This window comes from Acinonyx jubatus, chromosome D2 (assembly GCF_027475565.1).
Source record: "Acinonyx jubatus isolate Ajub_Pintada_27869175 chromosome D2, VMU_Ajub_asm_v1.0, whole genome shotgun sequence".
NCBI lineage: Eukaryota > Metazoa > Chordata > Mammalia > Carnivora > Felidae > Acinonyx > Acinonyx jubatus.
Window position 1 is genome coordinate 1,464,018 of NC_069393.1, and position 17,101 is coordinate 1,481,118.

Below are 17,101 nucleotides of genomic sequence, written 5' to 3' on the forward strand. Positions count from 1 at the left end.
TCGTTTTTAAACTGCTCAGGGGCGTACGATACTAAAAACAGTTTAAGATCATGCACACTAGCTCACACACCAAGAAGTCTTAAAAGAGTAGCCCGTGGTTTTGTCCCTGATCTTTTATTTTTTTTAGTAAGCATACGCGATACCCAGCGTGGGGCTCGAACTCACGACCCCACGATCAAGAGCCGCATGCTCTACCCACGAAGCCAGCCAGGCGCTCCTTGTCCCTGACCATTTAAACAAACTCGCATATTCGCAAAGGATCAGCATCTAAATAGACTTTTATTTTTTCTTTTACTTATTTGGACAGAAAAGAAACTTCATCAGCTTTCATTAGAGTCTCCCTAAGTGTTGGAAACACATTAAACTCAGAAATAGTGGACCTTGTAGAAAAGCATCACAAATTAAAAATATATTTCTCCATGTGGTAAAAGTGCTTTCAATCCAATTAAAGGACACGGCGAAGGTGTTTGGAAACACAATTTAAAATTTGGCCTACAATCCGTGGCGTCGAATTCAAACCACAGGGCGAGGGGGATCATCACGAACGCAGGCTGCAGGAATGGCGTGGAGTTCAGGAGCATGCGGCCAGCAACACGTTTAATTAACTGAGTGTGAACAAGGAAAAACATCCCAAAGCCTGAGTAGAATAGATTTTGCATTTGGTAAAAAAAAGAAAAAAAAATGAGGGGGCTACGTAAACCAGGCTGGAGGGGGATCGTGTAACTCCAGGAATCGCTCGTTTCGTGTCTGCGGGGGACGGTCGGGCCAGGGGATCACCCTGGCCCAGGTCTCCCCCGGAGACACGCGGACCTGGGCGCAGGAGCCCCAGATGCCAGCGGCCTTGGCATGTACTTCTCATGGTCCTACGGGGAGATCACCCCCAACAAAGCTGGTCACCCGGTCACATTCCTGGGTTTGCCCGTGCCAGCCGCGGGGCGCTGGGGCAACGGGGTCAGAGGGCACACCCAGCCAGGTGACCACACGCGGGGTGCGAGAATTGGCCAGTGTCACCCCCAGACGTGTTGGCGTGTGTTGCAGCAATGCCTCGTGTTTTCCCAAACAAGTAATTCTGCCGACGATCAGGTCTACGGCAACGCTTAAGGCCCGCAGGGCCCCCCGTGCTCCTTGATGGAGTGGAAGCACGTCCGTTCTGGGAGCAAGCTGCCCTTTCCGGTCCTGGCACGGTCACGGGGCCCGGAATACCGAACTGTGACCACGCAAACAGCCACGGCTGGGGCGAAGGGAGGGGGCAGAAAAGAAGGGGGACATTTTCCTTTTACAGAAGATCTTAAGCAACGGTAAGAAAATAACCTGAAGATATATTGAAAAATAAAAAACAGCATCACACGTCACTGCGATTCCGTTGGCATTTTTTCTCTCTCCCCCGTCCACCAGCCAGGGAGATGAAATGAGTTAGGAACGCCTCATCCTTGACTCAGAACGGGCAATCGCTGCCCCGTTTCATCCCTGCGTGTCAATGGCACCCAGTTTGTGTTCCTTGTTCCAGGAGGCCCGTTCCAAGCCGCCTGCGTGAGGCAGGTGCGGGGCGACGCTCGGGTCTCCTGCCCACACCGGCACGGCCTTAGCGGGGCACAGCCCCACCTCTGCTTGCCTTGGTCGCCGTCGGACACGGCAGGAAACTGAACCGCGTCACAAACGTCTTTACGTCTTTACAGAGCAGGCATTTCTAGCAGGACGTGCTACGGCTCATCCCATCCCTGGCGCCTCCGGCGGCAACAGCCTTCCCAGGGCCCCTGTACCGAGCTGAGCTCCACGGGTGTCACGAGGAGGCAGCGCCCTGCTGGGCCAATGCCACAGACAGCGCGCCCGCCGGCACGTGGAGTCTGGGTGCGGCGCCCGCCCCGGCACCAGGTGGGTGGCCGCTTCTGGAGGGAGGACATGCTCTTCTTCGAATGGGGACCGCGACGGGCAGCCGTCCTCTGACCAGGCCCACCCTGGTCCCCGTGGAAGCCGTGGGCACCCCTCCGGGCTGGGGCCACCCCCGGGGAGGGGGGTGCGGGGGGGCACCCGCAGGGCTCTGGCTGGGCAGGTCAGAATGGCCCGCTCCCTCCCTCCTCCGGCCTCCCGGACCTGGTCCTCACTTAGGCCTGGCCGCCCGGCATCAGTGGGCTGGGGAGGCTTCCTCCAGACCCAGCAGCTCCCTCACCAGTCTCTCGCCGAACTGCGCCCGGCTGTACCTCTTCACGTGGTAGGCGTCTGACATCTTGTACAGGATGTAGGCGTTATTGATCGCGATGCTGATGGCAAACCAGAATACCTGTTGCCAGGTCTTGTTTGGTTTATGAGAAATGAAATACCTGCGGGGGCGGAGGAGTAAGAAAGGCTCAGCCGGATGGTTCGTGGGCGCCCGGGTCCGGGGAGATGTTCCCCAAAAGGCCCCATCACGGTCAGGGCTGCCGCAGGGGGGCCGCGGGGGTAGGAACCGGGCCGGGGGGTCAGCTCTCACTGCAGCTTAGTCAGGGTCAGCTTCACTTAAGACAAAGAAGATGAAGACAATTCCTAGCAGAGGATTAGGTGCAGCAGGAGGAAGCCACCAGAAGAGATGCCGAACCCGGGAGCCCAGCCTCCGATGGTTCAGAAGCTCCAAGGGAAGAGGGCCTGGGGAGGCTTCCCTCTTTGCTAAGGGACCCTCTCAGCTGCCGCGTCCCGTGCATCCTGAACTGCTTCCGTTCCCCAAGGTCAAGTACACCCTCAGCTGCAGGCCCCTGCGATGCGTCCCCTTCCTCCCGAGGGCACGTCTCCTGGCCACCCCCGCCTTCCCTTCGGATCCAGGACGGATGTCACGTCAGGGAGGCCTCTGCCCCGAGACGGAGGATGGTGTCCCTCCAGGGCCAAGACCCGGCTTACGACTCAGGCCCACGCCGTGTCCTCCCATCTGCACGTTTGTCTCTGCCCCGCCCCCCCAGACGTGCCTGAGGGTCAGCATCCCCGCCACGGCCGGCGCAGAGCGGACCCAACGCGTCTGCGATACAAATGCAGATTTCTCTGTAATAACCTCACGGACTCAGCAGGTGCTGAGCAGAGCACGCGGTAAACATTTGTTCAATGACTCCCGGTGGCGTGGGGCTGCCTTTTGAACCTGGGCTGAGTTTTCCAGGGGGAACCGGGTCCTCGGTTTTCTCTGCCACGGAGAAGCCCAGCACGTTACCCTCCAAGTGGGCGGAGTAAGCGCCCACCTGCCTTTTGGGGGTTCCTCCAGCCTCGTTCTAGGCTGGGAGGCTCAACCCTACCAATTTCAGAGTCCCGCTCAGGTTCACCAGCCATCACTCCCGAGCTCCTGTCACCGCGCCGTGGGTGACGCATCCTGTCTATGCTACGCGTGTGCTTCAGACGAGGCCACCCCCGGAGCAGGTGCCCAGAGGTGAAACAGCTCAGTAACCTGGGCTGGAGAACACGGCGCCCAGCGTGTGGACACCGGGGGGCTGATGCTGCGTGGTCCGTGGGTGCCGGGGTGGGGGAGGAGAGCGGTCAGGGCAGGGGACAGAGGGAGCAGGCTCTGCGCTGAGTGCTGAGAGATGGCAAGCCCCGGGTGAGCAGAGGGAAGGGCACCCAGGGGCAAGGGTGACAGGGAAGGAGGCAGGGCGCCCAGAAGTGAGGGGGCTGTGCGGGTGAGCCTGGAAGACCAGGACGGGGCTCAGGATTTTGTCTCACAGGGGCTACATCTGTCCACTCGGACACCGGGGCACTGCTGACCACCCACCAATCTCCATGCCGTGCCTGTGAGCCCCGCGGCTGCCTCCACTTACTTGCTGTACTTGTCGTCGTATTTGCAGATGTAGCTAAGGTGAGCAGCGAACGCCTCCACGGCCAAGGGGCAGGGGATCTCCCCAGTCTTCCTCTTGATGATCACTCCTGCGGAGAACAGAGACAATAAACCCCCCCGTCGGACAAATGTGCGTCTCCCCACCCTGCCTGGCTATCCTGACATAAAACAGGGAGCGGAGGGGGTGCCTGGGTGGCCCAGTCGGTTGAGCGTCCAACTTCGGCTCAGGTCATGATCTTGTGGTTCACAAGTTCGAGCCCCGCATCGGGCTCTGTGCTGACTGCTCAGAGCCTGGAGCCTGTTTTGGATTCTGTGTCTCCCTCTCTCTGCCCCTCCCCTGCTCGCGCTCTGTCTCTCTCTCTCTCTACCCCTCTGCCCCTTCCCCGCTTGTGTCCTCCTTCTCTTCTAAATAAACAAACACGAAAACAAATACTCTAAGATGTGAACTAATAAAAAGATTTCCGGTGGCCACCCAGCTGCCACTCTCCACGCCGCCTCCCTGCCTCCTGGCGCCTCCTGCCTGTGGCACCCAGGCTGGGAGCTCACCCGTGGGGCTCTGTCTGCTCCAGGGCGGGCCTGGCTCACAGGTGCCCATGCCATCCACCCTGGGAAGCTTCCAGAGGCGCTGCGGGAGGGGCCGGGGCCACGCCAAAGGCATACGACCTGGGCTTTTTAAGGGTGTCTCAGAACGGGGACTTTGTGATTTATAACCGAGTACTTTAGAAACGGAAACTGTAACTGAAGGAAACACAAACAGTAAGTTTTAGAATACTTAAAAATCAACCCTACCAATTTTCTCTTCTTCCCCATCAAATATCCTCCTTGCTGGTTCCCTTGACGATGGATTTAAGCCTCCCAACCTTTGAGATTGGGGTTTTTAAGGCCCTGTCCTCTTAAATCCTATTGCAAACTTTGCAACTTATCACGCATAATTTGGAGGGAGGTGGCTCCTATGCCCTATTCTCAAACATTCTCCCTGTGAGAGCCCTTGTCCAATCACCAGAATGTGGAAGTCCAATTCAAACTCGCCCTTTGGCTTGCAAGGTCAATTTCAAACATCTCCCCCGAGTGCCCTTGACACAGTGATACAGTGACGGGCGGCGTTCCATACCTCCTTAACCCCGAGTCTCGTGGGTTTGGGTCCCTAGACTGTCATCTCCACTGAAATGTAACAGAGCCTAGGTGTGTGTGCGGGGTGAGGGGTGGGAATAAACGAACAGACATTAATTAAGCACACACACACACACACACACACACGAGACACACATTCACATACACCACACGTGCACACCGATCACACACACAGACACCCCTCCAACACAACCGAGCGCCCCGCAGCGTTCCTGCAGCAGGAAAGGGGAAACATGTCTTGATACAGACAACTATAGGGGATTTGCAAGTACACGACATGACGGGACAATTTCGGTGAGGCGCCCTCTGTCATCTGAGTTCCCCTGTCAGTGGCTTAAAGAGGTGGGGGCTGTAGTTACTTTAACTGCAGACGCCTTATGGATTTTAGACCCCGAGGAAAATTGATGACAGAATCACCTGACCACCCCCAAATCCTAGTGGTTCATCTCGGAGGAAGACGCCGAACCAACAAAAAAACAGCTGATGTTTTCCCCTCCCGTCAGAACAGATCCTCGATGCCGAGGTGACCACGTGAGTGCTGGCCACGTACAGCACTCAGAGCGACCACAGACAACCCTGGCGGCCTGCGGACCCCACCCTGGTCCCTTCCTGCTTCTCTCGGCCGCCGACAAGCACGGGGAGCTGGTGTCGCCCCCCACCCCTCCAGTCAGGTGCAGTGGCACCGAGTCCCCGGCCCAGAAGCTCACAGTGATGGGGTCACCTGACACCTGAGCTGCACAACCCCCCCTCCCCCCCAGCCCCCCCGCGGGCCCACCTTGCTGCACGGGCGAGTAGGCATTGGTCAGGAAGCGGAAGGGCCCTTTGTTGTACCAGCAGATCAGAGACATGTTCCCCTTCATCTTGATGCGGTGCTGGCCCCGGGCCGGGGGGGTGGCCGGGTTGCTCAGCATGGACGGGGGCAGGCCGGTGCAGTCACTCTTCCTGGGGCTGAGCAGGCCACAGCAGTAGATCTCTGCAGGGGAGACGGACACAAAACCGCGTCCACAAGGTCAGGGAGGCCCCGCACACGCCGGTGGAAAGGACAGGCCTGCCCTGTTCTGGGGCTGATGCTTGGGGGATGGGCCCTCTAGACGTCCCTGCAGGGGAGACCCCTGAAGTCTGGGGACTTCTATCCCAGAGGTGCTCTGTCCCAGTACTTCTATAAGAACGTTCAAGATTACATGTGAGACCGGGTGCCTGGGTGGCTCCATTGGTTAAGTGTCTGACTTTGGCTCAGGTCATGATCTCGTGGTTCATGAGTTCGAGCCCTGCACTGGGCTCCATGCTGACAGCTCAGAGCCTGGAGCCTGCTTCAGATCCTCTGTCCCATCCTCTCTCTATGCCTCCCCCTCCCTCAAAAAATAAAAAAATAAGCATTTAAGATTTTACATGAGACCATCGCAGTGAATCAGCGAGTCTCTTCAGAGCGCTGGCTATGTGCCAGGCTCAGGGCTGAGCATGTGCACCTGTCCTCCCATCTGCTCATCTGCTTCTAGAAACTTCTGCACTCTGAGGGAGGAGCAGCTACTGGGTGGCCACTAATGCACAGACGGTCCCACGGAGGCAGGAGGGATTGTGAACGGAGGTCAACGTGGACAAGGAGGCTTTGCTAAATTCCGTCCTGGGCTCAAGGCCCTTCCTGGCCCTCCCCACCCTCTGGCCTGCCCCAGTAAGCGGGCCAGGTGGCCACGGAGAGCCACGGCTTCTCCCTGCAGCCAGCATCCTCAGTCTGGATGCCTGGAGGGAACATGAAGAGGCACTTTTGACGGAAGTCGCTGGGGAAAGTCTCATCCGGGGTCTCCCGTCACAGACTGAAGTTCCCTGAAGGCGGACGCAGTATCATCAGTAACTCGAAACATTCTATGACCTTGTGTGCGCGCATCTCCGGCCCGCCCTGGGCGCGGGGGGCGGAGGGGAACGGGAGGAACTACCCGGGTCCCACTGCCTAATGAGCACCAGTGGGTGCACTGGAAGAGCCACTGGGTGGCATGATGGAGCCTTACTGCTCAGAAGCAGAGGGCTGCTGGCCGCTCGCACCTCTGTAGCTCCAACTCCAGCTACCCCTCGTCTTAATAATTAAGAAGAAGGAACTGTTTTTAAAACAGCGAGGAGCCTTAGATGAACAAGGAGAAAGGATGTTTTCAATTCTCCATCCGAGGCTCCGTGCACACAATCAGCCAAAAACAGCAGGTGCAATTTTGTAAGAGGGGAAGGAGAAAACCCAAACAGCATCCAAGTCTCCTGAATCTGCCCCTTTATGAAAATAGCGTTTATTATATCAGTGTCTTCTTCCGGCTGTTTTACAAGCAGACTCTGTCCACGGAGGGACGGCCAGACTCACAGCTACGATGCCTTTCTTCAATCCTGGCTGCCCGTGAGAATGTCCTGGAGGGCACCAGCCCAGCCCAGGGCAGCCTGGGGGAAGGGGGGGGCACGCCATTGTCCTGGGGACAATGGAGAACCACCAGCCCAGTGTCTGTCATCACAGTGGAGCCACGCAAGAAATGCACAGGAGCTCCAGAAGCTTCCAAAACACAGGCAGTGAAATCTTTGCTCGTTCTCGGGAAAAGCTAAATCCCATGTGTAATTATTTTCTTCCCAGTAGAAGATTCTCTTCCGTCCTTTCCCTAATTCCCTGAGCTGGGGAGCGTCCTTTTCTTCCCAGAATCACAGGCCAGCATGGCCAGCTGTCAGGGCAGCAGCACGGATGGCCCGTGACAGTCCTTGGGCACCCGCACTCTGCACACCAGCCCCACCGGGACAACATGCCACCTGACTGCACCACCTGACTCTTGGTCTAGGTGACGGGAGCATATACCGTGTGATGCCGGGTGGCCCCAACAGCACGCAAATGCTATCTGGGCGGTTCTAGGAACCCCAGGGCTCACGGCCCTGCACCCACAGTCGGACTTGAACGAGTGGGCGAGTGGGGATGGCAGCCTCGGCTCTCGCCACCTGCTCTAACACAAGAACCCCTCGTTCTTCCGAGGGGTTCGGTTAGCGTGCATCAGGGTCCATTTTTTCCAATCTTACTTCCACGGCCCCTCTTCGCGTGGTCGGATCTCTCCACCCTGACTTCTCCCAGCCATTAAGCACGGAGCCCTGTTGGGCACTGGACTTTGCAGATGAGTCAGATGCAGCCAGGGCCAGCAGAGCACCCAGTCTAGGGCTGCTTCCTTGCCGCAGTGGCTGAGGTCAAGGTCAGAAGCTGTTGGCTCTCCATTACTTGAGAGGGTGTTGTTTTAAGGCCGGATGTCTGATCTGTTGCTAAGCAATCGGTCTGCGATTTCAGTGGCTGCCATAGCAGAGAAGAGGCTTTTTATGTTTCTCTTGAGTGGATGAGATATAAATCCCCCAAATGTAGGACAAAGCAAAGGATATACAGCTTGTTGTCAGGCTCCCTGACTTGGTCCAGACCTCTTTCTGCAGCCCCCATTTCTGCCGGAGCCACAGAAGGCTTCCTAACCTTTGAACAGATGAACGAAGCATCCCAGCACCATAGCGCACTAAGAATTTTCTGAGGCCTACTGTCCTGCTGACTGTGTTAATTCTACATAATTCTCTGTGACACCTTCGCCAACTGGAGGGGCCACATTATAGATGGGGATGAGTCCAGACTTAAGAGCCTTTGTAGGAGCTGGGACTAGGTGCTACAGATCAAATGTGTGCGTTCCCACCAAATTCCTCTGCTGAAAGCCTAATGCCCAAGGTGATGGTGTTAAGAGGTGGGGCTTCTGGGAGGTGCCTGAGTCATGAGGGTGCAGCCCTCATGAATGGGAGCAGTGCCCTTAAGAAAAGGGACCTCCGGGCGCCTGGGTGGCTCAGTTGGTTGGGCAAGAGACTTCGGCTCAGGTCATGATCTCACAGCTTGTGAGTTGAGCCCCGCGTCGGGCTCTGTGCTGACAGCTCGAAGCCTGGAGCCTCCTTCGGATTCTGTGTATCCCTCTCTCTGTCCCTCCCCTGCTCACATACTGTGCCTGTCTCTCTCAAAATCAACATTAAAAAAAAAAAAGAAAGAAAGAAAGGAAAAGGGACCCCAGATGGGGCACCTGGGTGACTCAGTCAGTTAAGCATCCAACTTCGGCTCAGGTCATGATCTCACGGTTCGTGAGTTCAAACTCTGCGTCAGGCTCTGTGCTGACAGCTTGGACCCTGGAGCCTGCTTCGGAGCCTGTGTCTCCCTCTCTCTCTCTGCCCCCTCACCCCCACTCACCCTCTGTCTCCCTCTCTCTCAAGAATAAATAAACATTTAAAAAAAAAAAAGAAAAGAAAAGAGAAGAAAAGGAAGAAAAGGAAAGGGACCCCAGAGAACTCCCTTATCCTTTCGGTCATGTGAGATCGGCAACCTGAAAGAGAGCTGCACCCAACCACGCTGGTGCCCTGATCTTGAACTTCCAGCCTCCAGGCCTACAAGGAATAAATGTGTGCTGTTTATAAGCTGCCGTCTGCGGTAATTTGACAGAGCAGCCCGAATAGACTAGGACACTCGGAGAACCCCTCAATGGCCATGGTCTCCCAACAAACGACACAACCAAATGTGACTTGGGCAGAGCTTTGTGCCGACACACCCCCGCCCAGACCGCAAGCCTGTGGCCGTATCCCTGCTGATCACCAGCGCCTGGCAGGGTCCAGGCCTGTGGCAGGCACACGGTGGGCTGAAACCAGAGTGTTCCCTCGTGGCCCAGCAGCCCATGGGCTGTGCCGGTTGCTATGCACCTGTACCCCCAGACGTCTCCCATCACTCCTCAGGAGGTGAGGGGCCCCTCTCGGACGGGCCCGCCACACGACAAACCTTGCTTTTCCAGCTCCTCGAACAGGGTCAGGCTGGTGATGCTGGGCCCCGTGAAGATGATGTAGTTCTTGCCCGCGGCGTTCCGGCACAGGCTTCGGGCGACCATGCTGTGGAGCTGGGGCTTATTCTTCAGCGCATCCAGCCCATCGGGGCCCCCGCCTTCCTTCAGGTGGACGTAAATCTTGAACAGACACACACAGGAGTCAGAGAGCTCCCGGCAGGGTCAGGCCTGGGACCCAAAGCTTCGGGGAGGCACAGGTGGCCGTCGCCGGGCCAGAAATGAGTGGGAAGGCCACCTCTTCCTTGAGCCACTGGTTCCACGGTCCCTATGACACCATCATCACCTCCTCAGCCTGCAGAGGCCCCAAGTCACTCCCAAGGCCACCCTGTAACCTAGGCAGCTAGCTGGTGGCTCAGCCCAGACTTCTCGGTTTGCAAATGTCAAGGGAGGAGAAGAAAAGGGACAAACCTCACACGTGATGGATTTGGGAGCTGAGGTCAATGCAAACATCCCCCAGTCCGGAAGCACGGGAGGGACTTGAGTTTACAGTAAATACAAGGTAAAGGCCACCTCCCCGTAAGGGATAAACTTATCTGTGACCTTTCCATTTGAATACGGCTTTCTAATTCGCAAAGTGCATCTGCAATTATTCCTTATTCCTTCCAGAAGCCACGGCGCAGGCAGAAGACGTAGTGTTCACCTCCCATGGCAGAGGAGGAGACAGGATCGGGGATTAAAAACTCACCTGAGCTGCCAGGACCAGCAAAGAGGATGGGCCGGAATTAGCAAGCAATTCTTCAACTCTTTGTGCCATGAACATCTTCCATGGACATCCCCAAGGGGGTCATCGCAGGGAATGGGAATAGATTCAAGAAAAAGTATGGTTCTCCCAATGACTGACTGAGTCATGAAGAATCTATCACATGGGTATTAGCTACTGCTTTCCGTAAGGGAGAAAAGATCGTCTTGGGGAATGTTCTAGGTGCCTTTACTGGCAGCATTTCACAAGCGAATAGTGCACCGAACTGCGGAGTGCAGGCTTGCCCATGAGGACAGCCGATGATACTCTGCACTGCAAAACCAACATGGCCCCAGGGAGGACCTGGGCGCGTCCACAATACCTGTCTTTGGCCAGAGAACCACTTGCAAAATACAGTGTCTGATGTTCCAGAAGCAGATGAAGAACAAGTGAATATAGGGGCGCCTGGGGGCCTCAGTCAGTTAAGCGTCCGACTGCGGCTCACGTCATGATCTTGCGGTTCGTGAGTTCAAGCCCCGTGTCAGGTTCTGTGCTGACAGCTCAGAGCCTGGATCTCGCTTCGAATTCTGTGCCTCCCTCTCTCTCTGTTCCTCCCCCACTCACACTCTGTCTCACTGTCTCTCTCTCTCAAAAATAAAGAATAAAAAAAAAAAAATTAAAAGAAAAAGTGAATATAGTCAAATTTTATTTATCTTAAAGCTTATTTATTTATTCTGAGAGGGAGTGACACAGAGAGAGCAGGAGAGGGGCAGAGAGGGAGGGGGAGAGAGAGAATCCCAAGCAGGCTCCATGCTGCCAGCACAGAGCCCGACGCAGGGTTTGAACTCACAAACCACGAGATCATGACCTGAGCTGAAACCAGGAGTCGGAGGCCTAACCGACTGAGCCACCCAGGTGACCGGGTAAGTCTAACTAAAAAAAAAATTTTTTTAAGTTTATTTATTTTTGACAGAGACAGTGTGAGCATGAGCTGGGGAGGTGCAGAGAAAGACAGGGAGACACAGAATCCGAAGCAGGCTCCAGGCTCCGAGCTGTCAGCACAGAGCCTGATGCGGGGCTCGAACTCATGAACCATGAGATCATGACCTGGGCCGAAGTCGGATGCTTAACCGACTGAGCCACGCGGGTGCCCCCGGGTAAGTCTAATTTTAAAAGCAGCTCATTTTCCGAGGGCTAATCCTGTCCCAAAAGCTCACCCTAGATCCTAGGTCCTCAGGGAGGACCCTACTTTCTTGCAGCCTGGCAGGTGACTGACACCTTGATGATACAGAACGTCTTCGTCGATAACTTGGCACAACGCTGACATTTCGTTTGGGGGCCTCTATGCCTTTTCCACCTCAACGCCCAGAAGGAGTCTCTTTTGATAGACAGGAAAATACAGGGACAGAGAAGCCAATTTCCATCTCTGTCACATGTCACATGTGTTTCTGGCAGAGCTAGGACGTCTTCTCAGAACCTGTCTTCTCTCCGTCAGCAAATCCCCACTCTCGTGGCCACTACCGTGGACTTCCCCACCTGAGGCTCGGATTCAGACCTGCCTCTCCCAGATATCCTGCCTGAAATCCCATCATACCCACGCTGGGCACCGTGCGCCCTGAAATCCACCGTAGGGACAGTTAGCTTTGTCCCAAGTGTCATCCAAAAGTAAGTCCTCCACCCAAATCCAGCTTTCTCACCAGGAAATCGGAAATGTGTCACTGGAACCCCTCAGGCCCACCGTGACACCCCACGTGGTTTCCAAAGGCCCCTCCCCCCGAGGGATGGGGGCGGCCACAGCAGGACTAAATGTAAAATCCCACAACCAAGTTCAAAAAACAACAGCATTCTAGCAAAGGATGCAAACAACGTGACTTGGCAAGGATAGTTTGAGAAAACGAACACTAACGCCTTTGGAGACGGTCACTGGATGCCATGACCGGCCAAGTCAATGGGATCTTGGCTTCGTCATAACATGGGTGGCGACCATCTTATCTCCTCTGGTCAAATCATACCCGGTTCTTCTGATGCCACTCTTTACAAGGCTAGTGAGAGGTGTGAGGGGTTGGTGGGTTCGTCCGCTAACCCAGACCTGGCGGCTTAAACAGAAGTGTATTTCCTCACAGTCCTGCACGCTGCAAGTCTGAGGTCAAGGAGTGAGCAGGGCTGGTTTCTCCCGAGGCCTCTCCGTTTGGCTCGTCGATGGCCGTCTTCTCCCTGCGTGTTCACACAGTCGTCCCTCTGTGTGCGTCTGTGTCCTATCTCACACACACCAACCTCAGACGCCCCAACAAAGCTGCACAGGAGACCACGGCCCGTCCTGATGAACACGCAGCCCATCATCTGTCACAGGACGAAAGCCTGGCTGGAGCCGGTCTGACTCCTACATCAGAGCAGCGCTGCCCCCAGGGTCGCCGGGGTGGCTCTGTCAGTTAAGTGTCCCTCTCTCGACTTCGGCTCAGGTCACGATCTTGCGGTTTGTGAGTTCGAGCCCCGGGTCGGGCTCTGCGCTGAACAGCGTGGGACCTGCTTGGCATTCTTTCTGTCTCCCCCTCGCTCTCTCTGCCCCCCCCCCACTGTCTCTAAATAAATAAATGAAATATAAAAATGAATAAATAAGTAAAAACACTGCCCTGCTTGAATCCCGACAGCAAAGGGTTCAGAGAATCCTGCTTCTCTCCTGGATCTCATCGTAACCTAGAGAGGATCACATCTTGCTAACAGTTTCCTGCTGGGAGCTTTCCCAGATGGGGCACTGGGTGAGCCGAAGCCTCATATAATCGCTACAGCACTGCGGTAGGTCCCTTGGAAGGCGGACTGTCCGGGTGCCTGGCTGACCTACCTCCCTCTTTGACTCTCTGGAAGCACGGATGACCTAGGGGACGGGTGTGGGGTGCCACGTGGGGGTTGCACAGACCCGCCAGAGGATCCTGCTGGATCCAGGGTGCGAGAGAATCCCTCACCCGCGCTCCAGAAACTGGGCTCGTCTGCTCGTCGCGAGGGAAGTCCCAGAGCACAGGGCAAGTAGCTGAAGGCAAGGGAGGGACTTCCGAGCTCAAACGACCCCCTGCCATGGCAGAGGAGGCCACGGCAGTGGCCCCAAATCACCAGTGATGTGCAACCCTTCCCAGTCACCAGAGCCGGAAGACATCTATCCACCGGGACCACCTCAAAAAGCATCCTCCCTGCTTATAGGGCGATGTGCAAACACCTGCTTCTCTAGAAATAAGGTGACGCCAGGACCATGTTGTGACTTTCGTGGGCCCTTCTGCTTCCATGGGCCTCTCTTCCTCCACACGCCAATATTTAAAACCACATTTTACAACTGCACGGGCATCAAGGCAGACGAATACCTTAATATGATGTATTAAAGCACATTCTTCAACTTCAAAGCTTGTTTTCTCCCCTTCCGATCGAAGGGAAACAAACATTTTCACATTTTGCCTGGAAGTGTTGCGGGCCCTCGACACCGTTCCCGCTCTATGGAGAGGTCAGATCCAGGCAGTGACGCGAGGAACGCGTTCTAAAATTTGGAGATAGGACGTGAAAAGGTAACGAACGTGGCGGCAGCGGGAGGAGGTGGGGACTAGCCCAGCATGTGACCAGGCGGAGTCTGGGGTGCAAGCAGCAGCCCCAGACAGGGCATCGGAGACATGCATCAGAGAAGGTCAAGGATGAGGACACACGGGTAAGAGTCCAGAGCGCACAGGTGCGATGAAATCCCAAGAGTGGCTGAGCTGGGGATCCCCAGCATTTGGGGTGGGGGGCAGGCGGCCACGGGCAAGGGGCTCCCAGAGAAACACAGAAAGGGAGGGTCAGAGAAGGAGAATGAGAAGAGAGAGGTAAAGGGGTCAAACGTGTTAAGGAGGAGGAAATGATCCAGAAGGTCCCACAACCTAGCTGAAGAAATCCTGGATCTGTTTTTGTAGCATTACAATTCCCCCGAGCTTAGTGGCTTAAACAATACCCATTCATTAGCTCGCACTTCTGTGGATCGGCACGGGGGAGTTTTCTGCTCCTGGTGTCACAAGGCCACAATCAGTGTGTCAGCCGGCTGTGTTCTCAAGCTGGCAGTTGGGATCCTCCTTCGGGCTCACTCAGCTTGGTCCCTTGTGGCTGGCGGACTGAGGTCCTGTTTCCCTGCCGGCCGCGAGCGGGGACTGCCTTCAGCTCCCCCGGGCCACCTGCGCCCCTTACCACGTGGCCCCTCCACCTTCAAAGCCTGCCTTGCAAACCCTCCCTCGGGATGAATCCCGCCCTGCAAAAATCTCTTCGCTGGGAAGAGGCCGTTTCCTTTAAAAGGCTCACCTAATTATGTCAGACCCACCAGGATAACTGCCTTTTTCAGATCAACTGATTTGGGACCATAATTATACCCACAAAATCAAAACTCCCTCGGCAATTCCTGGACTAGTGTTTGAGTGGAGAAAGTATGTGCATACCAGGGGCGGGAATCTCTTGAGCATCTTAAGAGTTGTGCCTACTATCCACATATTAACTTCAAGAGCAGCATTTCTAAAAACAAAAAACAAAAAACAAAAGCATCATTTCTAAGGCTCCCAAGACCTCCGACACCGTAGCTGACAGACGGAGTGCTGGCCTATGTTATTAAGACCAGCAATGGGGTGCCTGGGTGGCGCAGTCGGTTAAGCGTCCGACTTCAGCCAGGTCACGATCTCGCGGTCCATGAGTTCGAGCCCCGCGTCGGGCTCTGGGCTGATGGCTCAGAGCCTGGAGCCTGTTTCCGATTCTGTGTCTCCCTCTCTCTCTGCCCCTCCCCCGTTCATGCTCTGTCTCTCTCTGTCCCAAAAATAAATAAACGTTGAAAAAAAAAATTAAAAAAAAAAAAGACCAGCAGAATGGAGGGGCACCTGGGAGGCTCAGTCAGTCAAGTGTCTGCCTCGGTTTTGGCTCAGGTCATGATCTTATGGTTCATGGGTTCAAGCCCCGCATCAGGCTCTGCACGGACAGCGTGGAACCTGCTTGGCATTCTCAATCTCTCTCTCTCTCTCCCCCTCTCTCTCTGCACCTCCCTTGCTCGCTTGTTCTCTCTCTCAAAATAAATAAACACTAAAAAAAAAAAAAAAAAAAAAAGACCAGCAGAGTGGAGATGATGTTGGCTTTATTCCCTGGAAGACAGACTGATCTCAACATACAATGTGTGGACCAACAATACCATCTTCCTTACATTCAAACCCCCCGTTACTGGTGACAGACCACTCGTCACCGCTGGGAATGTTAGCTGGTACAATCTTTTTGCAAGGTAATTCTGTAGCATGAACGAAAAATGTGAGCCGAAGTAAAAACCAGTAAAAACCTGCTATTTTACTGATAGGTTCCACTTTTAGAGATTAAATCTAACACAACAATCAGAAATGCAGATTAGATCTAATGTAACAATCAGAAATGCACCCAAGGGCCTGCCTATATATATATGTATATGTATGTATATATATACATATATATATACATGTGTGTGTATACATTTATATATGTGTGTGTGTGTGTGTATACACACACACACACACACACACACACACACACACACACACATATATAACCATGTATCTCAGAATTTTTTTTGATGTTTATTTATTTTTGAGAGACAGACCGAGTGTGAGGGGGGGTGCAGAGAGAGAGAAGGAGACACAGAATCCGAAACAGGCTCCAGGCTCTGAGCCGTCAGCTCAAAGCCCGACATGGGGCTCGAACCCATGAGCCGTGAGATCATGACCTGAGCCAAAGTCGGATGCTCAACCGACTGAGCCACCCAGGCGCCCCAGAATATTTTTTATAACGGCAAAAAAAATTAGCAACAACCTAATTACTCACACGAAAAGGAGGCTGATTAAAATTACTATCCGTCGGTATAATGGAATCCAGTGCAATGTCTTTTAAAATCATGATCTATAAAAATTATTTAATAACATAGTAAAAAGGTCCACGATACCCTTCTAATTAAGTATCTACATTATAAAATGGGGTGCGTGTGTGTTTATATAAATATGTTGACTGCATCCTCAAGTGGCTATCTCTATACGTTGGTATCACAGACATTTTGAAATGTTTACGTTTTGGGATGCTAAACTATAATTTCATCACAAACAGACGAAATATAACTACAGAAGAACTTCCCTATTGGGGTCACTCACGCACAGGTGCATTTGGATCTCGCAGGATTTGTTCCCCAAGACAACCCGGATCTAAGTTAGTGGCTGTTGACATTATAGAGGTATTAGTTTCAGGTATACTGATCATCACGAGAAGTGTAATCACCACGTGTTACCATCCAAAATTATTACACTATTACTGACTATAGTCCTATGCTGTACTTTTTCATCCCCACGACTTACTTATTTTATAACTGGAAGTTTGTACCTTTTTTTTTTTTTTTTTTTAGTTTACTTTAAGAGAGAGAGAGAGAGAGAAAGCGTGAGCACAAGTGGGGGAAGTGCAGAGACAGGGGGAGAGTCCCAAGCAGGATGTCCACTCTCAGCACAGAGTCCGATGCGGGACTCGAACTCACGAACTATGCGGGACTCGAACTCACGAACTAGGAGATCCTGACCTGAGCCGAAACCAAGAGTCGGACGCTTAACCGACTGAGCCACCCAGGTGCCCGGATGTTTGTACCTCTTAATCTCCCTCCGCCATATC

The 17,101-nt window shown here is 54.2% G+C and overlaps 1 protein-coding gene across 3 annotated transcripts in view; it reads right to left on the reverse strand.

Moving 5' to 3' along the window:
* Positions 1–260: 260 nt before the first annotated feature.
* Positions 261–17,101, reverse strand: part of PGBD5 (piggyBac transposable element derived 5) — a 105,820-nt gene continuing 88,979 nt past the window's right edge. For 2 of the 3 annotated variants that reach the window (XM_027046874.2, XM_053207088.1), the window contains exons 4-8: positions 9,708–9,888; positions 5,691–5,888; positions 3,768–3,873; positions 2,199–2,318; positions 261–1,886 (exon numbers count right to left, since the gene is read on the reverse strand). In XM_027046874.2, coding sequence (XP_026902675.1) covers positions 1,781–1,886; positions 2,199–2,318; positions 3,768–3,873; positions 5,691–5,888; positions 9,708–9,888 — 711 coding nt within the window. In that variant the 3' untranslated portion in view covers positions 261–1,780. Of the gene's footprint in view, positions 2,319–3,767; positions 3,874–5,690; positions 5,889–9,707; positions 9,889–17,101 lie in introns of all 3 variants that reach the window. The other variant, XM_027046875.2, reaches the window with a different exon arrangement.